This window comes from Achroia grisella, unplaced genomic scaffold (genome assembly GCF_030625045.1).
Source record: "Achroia grisella isolate CSIRO2021 unplaced genomic scaffold, CSIRO_AGI_Agris_v1 utg544, whole genome shotgun sequence".
NCBI lineage: Eukaryota > Metazoa > Arthropoda > Insecta > Lepidoptera > Pyralidae > Achroia > Achroia grisella.
Genome location: NW_026712929.1, coordinates 3,889,206 through 3,898,932, shown reverse-complemented (window position 1 = coordinate 3,898,932; position 9,727 = coordinate 3,889,206). Strand labels below are relative to the sequence as shown.

At 29.5% G+C, this 9,727-nt stretch overlaps 1 protein-coding gene across 1 annotated transcript; it reads right to left on the bottom strand.

Annotated features, from left to right (window-relative positions):
- Window positions 1–575: 575 nt before the first annotated feature.
- LOC131847972 (peroxidase-like) lies at window positions 576–9,207 on the bottom strand. The gene is made up of 10 exons (XM_059197702.1): window positions 9,111–9,207; window positions 8,431–8,615; window positions 7,587–7,773; window positions 6,249–6,449; window positions 5,662–5,806; window positions 5,245–5,401; window positions 4,335–4,502; window positions 3,748–3,946; window positions 3,016–3,124; window positions 576–768 (listed from the first exon to the last, which is right to left on the bottom strand). Exons 1-10 carry the CDS (start codon window positions 9,205–9,207, stop codon window positions 576–578), a joined length of 1,641 nt encoding a protein of 546 aa, XP_059053685.1.
- Window positions 9,208–9,727: the final 520 nt, after the last annotated feature.

Here is a 9,727-nt window from a genome sequence, read left to right as displayed (position 1 = left end):
ATAATTCAGATTCATAAGACATTCATATAAAAATGCAAAGTTGTGTGAAAAATTTAGGTCAGTACATCCAATACTTTTCTAGTTTCGTAAACATAAACATATTTTGAGTAGGAAGCTGTAGGTTGGTATTAAATTATCTGCATTCTTTATATCCGCATAGTATTACGATAAAGATTTCGTGTCCCTAATATCAAGGTATTCATAGTATGTATTGATATAAAAAAATTGGCAATTAAAAAGTATTTGTTGCCGCTTCAGGCACATAATATTATCTAACCACATCCATTATGTATTACTGTATGAGACAATGAACTATCTAACTTAGTACCTAAATAAATACGTTGTAGAAAATCACTAGTAGTAGTGATTTTATTGATTTTTTTTTAATAATTAATGCTACTAAGCTTGCAATTCTAATATTATAGAGACTAGAATTTCGAAATTATGCTAGAATTTTTTATAATGATTATTACCTAGTCTATTTTTGTTCTGTTACATTGTCGCTATGGACCACAGAGTAATAATAATATAATAGTGGACACAATACTAATTTTACATTTTATTATACGGAATATTTAATTAGGTTTATAACTAAATAAGGTATTATAAATTGAGACATAGTGATTAGTAGCGTAAGGTTGTTGAACATAAATAGTTTTAGTGTCTGAAGATGTATGGTTTGTTTTTAGTACTGCTTTCTGGCAGCTGTTGTCTCGCCACGCGTTTAGGTTGGGTCCTGGTATTTGAATACAGGCTACCGGTACATTTCTGAAAAAAAAAACAAAAATAATATTATGTCTTCTCCCTATATGAGAGAAATATACATTAGGTACACATTGACATGAAGGATTTTTGATGTCGATCAAATTTACAATCACCTCTCTGTCATAAGGATCAACTGGTTCATTTCGGAAGAAACCGCTTTTCAGCGATAAGGCTACCCATATATTTATATATTTGTATATAATAAAGTACGTAAATGATTGTTTTTTTTTCTGTGAGGAGAATAATAAAGAATTTTCACTTCATTTCACGTCGATCTCCACGAGGTTCTCCCTGGAAATTTTTAAAGTTAATTCATGGTAAATTGCGCTATTTGAATTAGATGTATTGATTATTAGAATTTGAAGATTATTAATTGGCAAAGGACAATTCAATAAATAAAACTACCTAAATACCTAAACTACCTACCTAACCTAAATAAATAAATTAGTCCCAATCGGCTAACTGATTAGAATCATTGCCATCCTATCATCTACTGATGTCTTGTCAGCGTATACCGCTAGCGCATGCAGGGGCACAATTTCATATTCATCCACAAAAAGAAAAGGTTCTTACAACGATAATACTCTAGAAATTTGTATTACAGGAATTTATTTTTTTATATATGTATTTGTATTTTGTTTTTACTCAATAATTATTTTCCTTTTTTCTACTTTAGTTTTATTATACATTAAGCAATATATGTTTTCTCAGAATAATCTAAAAACTGGCAAAAAAAATAAAATTGAGGACGACTATTTATATGAGAAATTAAATGTGTCAATCATATGTAGTACAGTCATTTGGGTGATTGCATAAATATTTTAATATTGTTTTAAGATATAAATCATGATAAATATCATAATTATTACGATTAATGTACTGGAATTACACAGTCACTCTTAGTTTCATTTTAAAGTACTTTAAGCCAACTTGTCCTGAATAATAAATGGCACGTCTGCATGTAATTGCATTCTACCATTCCATTACAGTCTACTGGTGACTCATTTAAATGTTAGAGCAAAAATTTCTTCTGCGATTAAATGCGCAATAAAACGTTTTAATTTCGAATAAAACCTCAAAATGTGTAGGTACTTTTTGTTTTGTATTTAATTAATATAATATCACTTAAATACAGTGATAATATATTAATTCGTTGATAATAATTTTCTAACTAATTGCCGAATATTAAGAGCATCAATTGAGAATTGCAGTGTACTTTTTTATTGATGATAGAATGGTGCATCCGCCTGTGTATATTGTTTACGTTGGTGTGATATTGGTCATCCTCCACCACCACCAATATGATGTAAATGAAGTCAGATTAGTTAATTTAATAATTAAATTAGTGTGGTCAATTTACCAGGAATTAACAATGGCGACTGCTCGGAGATCGTAGTAATGGATTATATATATATATATATATAGAATAGTTACTTCTTTATTTTTGTTGTATTTGTAATTGTCAGGACAAGGTTTACGTGAGATTCGTATAGAAAAAGGTATAATTTTAAGTTAATAAATATTCCATATAAATCGCAGATTGTATGTAGGTTTTAGGTTAAATCAAGGTAATAATAATTTTAACCATCACATGTTACATATTATATTGTTTTAACTAAGTTTTAGTTTAATCCACTAAAGTCATGAATTAAGTAAATATTTTACGCAATAGTAATTCACTTCCATTTACTAACAACTAAGAACGGCTAGTAGTTAGACACTTGTGAACTATTTGGAGGCCAAGACAATATTGCATCTCCCTGAGGAGGAAATTACGTTTAGTCGCCACTATATTTCCAGTAATTGGTGTCGGAAGCGTTATCGTATATTTAAACGACATTTAAGCAAAATACCTTGAAGTCAATTTACAGAATATAATTGTACACTAATTTACACTAACATTTAAAGAGAGAGAGCGAGAGAGAGTTATAGAAAGTGACAGCGAGAGAGTTTATTGTGAACGGAAAGTAAATTCCAGCGCCTGGTTTGTTTAAATAAGAATTCAGATTAATAGAGTTCATTATTCTAAAAATATTTGCCACTTAATATTTTTAATAAATATTTGTAACATAATATACATACAAAACACCTAGACCGTTCCAAACAATGGAATGGAATGGAACCCGCAAACATCGGAAGTAAAGCGGTGTGCTAAACCGCTAGACCACTGAGGCCGTAAAGTTTTTTTACTAGCCGTATTTTAACTTAACTGTATATAAATAAATAGAAAATAAAAATATTGGTACATACTGGTGACCAGGGCCAGGAATGTGGAATGCACGTGGCTGAATAAATTCGATATCGGCATTGTCACATGCAAACCGCGCCATATTGCTTTTTCTGATCTCGTGTAATTGAGCTGCAAACATTTATAAACGTCAATTCCATTGCTAAACTGTGATCACAGCCAATTGCTTTTTGAATTCCGAATATTTTTCTCTTTATTTGACTATCAGATTGCAATGGCAGCGCAATTTGAAAAACTGGTAATCCTGTTAGGAAACAAGAACGATACGTAATTGAAGTATTTTTTTATTTAAATGTAATTGTGGCCTACTGCAAAAAAAAATCTAGGATACAGTTACAACTATAATTAATTATATATTATATTAATTATTTATTAACATTAATTATATTAATTACAGTTATAGTACGGGAAAATGAAAATGTTGAGTAAATATAACAATTCGATTTATTAGACAATTGAGTGATGAAAAATTGACACATTTGACCTTAATATTTTAATTCATTAAAACAGTATAGATAGAATAGTAGTAGTACTATCATAAATAAAACAAAATGAATGAATAATCCAACAAAAATCACTGTATTAATTTTTTTTATCTCATTCGATAAATGTAATAATATAATTTTATGTTGGCGTTGACTCGAAAATAAAAAAGTTACATAATATGGTATATATTTTAAATATAATATAGTATATTTAAAATAATATTAAGATAAATAATAACTATTACTTACATAACGAAAAGCTATGAAACTGGTCGCCTCTCTCGAACCAGAATCGGTCAGCGAATCTGAATATTTGAATTTGCTTTGCCATAATGCAGTACAGGGTGGGTCCTACGTGGGCTTCTTGGACGAAGTTTTCGGTAACAATACCAGCGAATAAGTCTACGTCGTCTACGTCGTCGTAAAGTGCCTTTAAGGCCTCCATTTTCTATGAGATTAATTATAAGATATTTATATAAATATAGAGACGCATATTTGATATGATAAATTAAATATTCTTGTATGATTAATAAACAGTGTGCCTATGTGTAATAGTACGTACCTATCTTATTATTTATAAAAATGCAAATAGAAGAAATAAAGCAATAATATATCCATTTTATTGACTTATTTTTTCTATTTGTTATTTAATGTGAAGGATAGTGTTAAAATATAGACAATAGTTATAGTTTGCAAGATCTTATCATTTTTATGCCGACAGCAATATGAAATTTATTTCCGAATTATTAAATTTCTTTGTGGCTGACTTAGAACATAGCTTGTAATTTTAAATATAAATTTATGAATTAAAAGTATAATTTTATGCTGAAGGTTACCTCGATATTCATAGCATCTAAAAAGTCTTCAAACTTCTTGGCAGTTGTCATACCACACATCTTTCTATACTTGTTATATCCTGGTACTCTTAGATCTCTGCCCCTTTGTATATCAGCAGCAAGAACGTCATGTGCTTTTTCTATTCTACCGTAGAAATTCTCTGAAATCTTCAAAGAAGAGAAAAAAATGAAGCCATAAAACTTTCGTCCATTAACATTTTGCACAAGTCAGTTTTAAAAATGAAGTTTTTAAAGTGTTCCAAAGTTTTCTTAATTATCAAGTTGGACTCAGGCGATTCTCTCAACATTCAAATGTACGTGTAGATATTCTACACACGGTCTTAGTTTTAACTTTTCACTTTCAACTTAACCTATTACAGAGTCTGCTAGTCACTCTCTCTATCTGTCTGAAAATCTGATTAGAAATACGAAGTATGCATTACTTTTGAGAGCAGTAAAATATTAAAACAAATGCTAGGGTTTCTCGTAACTTTTTATTGTTAAATTATACATTATATTGTTAATTTAGTTTGTGTCACTAACAGCCTAATATTCCGTGTGTGTGTGTGTGTGTGTGAGTATGAGTATGATCATCGCCTTTGTGATACACATGAATATATCATAAAATATATCGTGTTCCCAATTGTATATCGAGAGTAATTTAGACTATATTTTCGTGTAGAGATTCTCATAAGGATATATTTTTTGTAACTGACTGTCTACTTGATGCATGCACGGTATCACCACAGATAACATAATATCACATGGTATCACGTACATCGCGTCATCATGTAACACTGCTTCACTAAAGCGTTATCATTCCAGAGGATCAAGAGATGATATGCATGATATTTTATTATTTTATTTTTCCTGTAAGTTACTTTATAAGACATATTAATGTTTTACTTGCCTCAGGATCAATTATATCGTCAATTCGTCCAGCATTTTGGAAAAATGTACCTCGGTTGATATTTTTGAAGTCTGTATTATTTTTGATTAAATCTGGTCTAAATAATGTATCACTTATGGACAATTCTCCGACAAAATGCAGATTTTTATCATATTTTCTGTAAATTAAATGACAAGTCAATCACTATTATGACATTAATAATGTTTCAATTCACACAGTATCATTAAATTACCCTTAGCTTGTGTTATGGGTGTTAAACAACTGATATAAAAACTTAGATAGTTTTTTTTTGTAAATACATAAATGTTATATACCGATGCCGGAATAATAAATAATGTACTTATTTAATAGAATATTTAACAAATATACAATGTAGTTAAACAATAAATGAACTTCATATTTTTATAGTATACGCACTTGATTCTGCCATCCCATAAAGTATGAAAGAACTTCATTGCGAGTTCATACTCAGCGTATACCAAAGGTACTGCATCTTCATCATATGTAGTCACATGTTCAACGTATTTTGATATCAAACCATGATTTATCATATTCCTATAACCTGTAATAATAAATATACTTCTTAAAAAAAATTATTATCGAAAGGTAATACGCCCAAAAAACCTAGCTCTTAGATATATAAGATATTATTTAATTCCCTTATACTGGTGTTTATCATTGCGTATTATATTATAATATTCATATTTTGTTTCTTTAAAATACGCTTTAAAAAGTTGTTTGCGTGGATACTATAGGGTCACCTATTTCAGCCGTTAAGCAGCTTGTTTTGTATGCTGTGTTTACATTGTAAATTGCAGACTGGGCAGTAAAATTACTGGATAAAAGTCCTCAAAATTAGCAATATATGAGTGGTATAATTGTCATATGTTAAAGTCTTGTTCGCAGTGCTATTAATATAGGCGACGGTAACCTCTTACCAACAGGTGGGCCAACTGCGTCTTTTCAAACCAATTAGACAAAAAATCTATATATTTTGTACGTACCCATAATTTCTGGTAGAAGTTCATACATGAACATATGAGCGGCTGTTGCAATATTGATCATCCTTGCTACCTTGAATAACCGATCATCCTTCCAACAAGGGTTAATTTTGTGGAGTGCTCTGGCCAATCTGTTGTGCTCCCTCGTAAAGAAAAGGCTGAAGGTTGTTGTTCTAATATCGAACTTAGCTATTTCTGGATATCCTATAAATAAATAATAATCCAATTAGGTATATCGGTATTATAAAAAAATATATTATCATTATTACGTTATGTACATTTATGGTAATATTCAAAGTCTGCAACTATAATAATATTTTAATTCCATTTATGCGAACTAGCTCTAACATTCATCTCCTCCTAGTTAAACCGTTTAGTCTAGAAAATAATAAATACAAAGACTCTCAGACAAAGAGACACATTAAAATTTTGAATATTAGTATCGAATGTAAAATTAGTATATATTCTGTAGAATAATACATATTTTTACCACAAGTAGACTGTAAAATGTGATCTACGTCAACGCAGAATATTTCAGCCACCGAGTTGATTACTTTTAGAAGCTATCTTTTGGTTGTAGGGTGCGATTAGGCAGCGAAACTACAGGATAAGAGGCATGACATCTTAGTCCTCTCGAATGGTAACACATGAGTCGTATTACTGGTATTACATGATAACGCGATATCTGTAATCTATTCGTGTAGGTGACGGTTTTCGATTACAAATTATATAAGAAAAACATCTTTTTACTTTACAATTTCAATACTATCAGATTTAGCAGATAGTAGCAATAGATCTGATATAAAAGGTATAATTATATTATATTACTTAAGTAACCTTCGGTTTAGTTAGTAATTTAAATTTACACAATAAGATATTGAAATTGGATTGTTTGCACAGGGTATTCTAATAATGCTTTTTGTGGACCCAACTTCAGTACAAATGTCTTTATGTTGATTTGTCATTTTGGATATCGATATTTTTTATTCAGATCAATTGGAATACTAGAAGATAGACGATAAATATATCTTTGTGGATCATCTATTTATATACAGAAGTGCACACAATCATTTTAAGATGATTGTGTTGAAAATAATCTTCGTGATAAAGTTTTCCATTTTCTTCGGAAAGAATTACGATGGATTCTATTTTCAAGCTTTATCAATAATTCATGTATTCTAAAAGAAAGTGTTTTTGGTTCAATGATCGATTGGCGTTTGTGTATACCTAATTTGTAACTCTTGGAAATGCACAGAAATAATGTAGACACTGAATAAATAGAATAGCCTAAAATGGTCCAAATAAAAATATAAGTTTCAAATTTAGAAATATGATACTCACCAAATTTATAACAAATTGTTTCGTTGTCTCTGTATTGAATACAAATATCTTCGGTATTGTTATTAGTAGGTATTGCTATTTTTTCTTCACGTAGTAACCCATTTTTAAATTCTCTAACAGTACTTAAAGCCTTTTCGTTTACTCCATATACAGTTGACAAATCTATTGTTGGTGTTTGGTAATTAATCTGAAAATATGTGTTTATAATCTATGTATGTACATATGTTGGGGTGTAGGTACTTTTTTAATTGATGATAATGAATTGTTGCCCATCCCTCTGCTTTAACGGTATATGTTGGCCGGGTACTAATGAGAATGAAATCTGGTCAATTAGCCTACCGTGGCGAATTTATCAAGATGGTGGAACCACGTGGAGATTAATAAGATATTGCACATTGCTGACAATGGACCTACGAGTTCTTCCTACTAACTACTCATACTATAACGTTATAGTATACGTTTTGCATAAAAAAAAACGCTCTACATCTCAAACATTTTAGATTATTATTTAATTGAAACTTATTATTCGGTCATAATGTTATTATTATCCATAACAACATACATATAATACAATACGATACTTTAAATCCAAGTTATATTTTATACCTATGTTGAACTGTATTTTATGCATTTAGGCTCGTATTTGCCCCAATATACTATAATAATTAAAAAAATTAAAATGTCCATTCCAAAAATGTCCAGTTTTAAATATATACTACTAATAATAATAATATATAATACCTACTAATGAATACTAATTTATATAATACTTATTAACTAGAGTATAAGTAGGTACTTTTTATTTTAGTTGAGTTTGTGTGCAGTTTTACTAAAAGGTACTAACCTGTTCGGGGTGTTTTATTTGAGGTGTACATCCTATATCTTGAAAAGTTTCGGCGCGGGAGAAGTTCAGACATCGTATATTTGTCACTTTTAGATAAGGGTCGTCATCGGGGACCTCTATGGGGTTACATCGGGTATCTATTGCTTTTGAGTCGCAACAGTTAATTCCATGTTTTGAATAGTCGACTGTAATAATAAAGTGTTTAACACAATTTTAATCACCTACATTTAATATATTGTCCGATATAAACATGGCTAAATAAATATAAGTGATATACTTTTGTTTATAAAGTATAGTATTAGAAAGAAAAAAGTAATTTCTGGTACTATTAAAACATAGCAATCAATTTAAATTTATGTACAGAGTACCTTATGAATTATTAAGCAATAATAACGATCTAATATTTTGCAGAAACTTGTATATTGTAGAAAAGAAATATTTTTCAATTCTTTTGTGCATTAATTCTCTACATAAATGAACTAGTACATACATTTAGGTTACAAATTGCGTTTTAGGACTTTTTGTTTGTATACTTATTTTACAAATTCCCTAATATTTTAAATGAATACGTTGTATCTTGAATTCTAAACTCCTCGGAGTATTTATTAATCTATGAATAGGCAACTTAGAGGAAGCAAAATGTATTGTTTGTGTAGAATAAATATATATAAATATCTTACTAGGTCCGTTCAAAGCGCTGACGTCTCTATTGATGAATTCCAAGAAATGAACCGCAGCCATGTTTAATTCTGGATCCTTCACTCGCCCAGTGGACATTAATATAGTCCTGACTTTACGGGCCGACGGCAATGATTTTCCATTACTGTTGGTATTTATTGTGTAATCTACAAAAAACCTCATTCATTGTTACATAAATTATTTATATTTTCTGTTTAAAAAATTAAGTTTAAATTAATTTAAAGTTAAGTACTCAAACATAAAGCTAACAAAATTGTAATAGATTATTTAATTACAAAATTATCTTCCTGTACAACAATATTTTATTTCGTGTATACAATATCTATCCAGGTATTGTAGTTATGTGAAGATCATCTTATTCATAAATAAATATATCATAGCAATAGCTGACTTTCACGAACTTCGTACCTTACAGAACTCATTTTTAAAAGCAGTTTTCGACACCTACAGTTTCTTATACAAAAATAAAAGAGATATTCTATTTTTCAATAGAACGATCTTAATATTTTCTCATCTTTTGAATCTTTTTTAGACTTCTACAAACCTAGTCAAATCAGTGCAGCCATTCTAGAGTTTTAGTAATACTAACAAATATTAG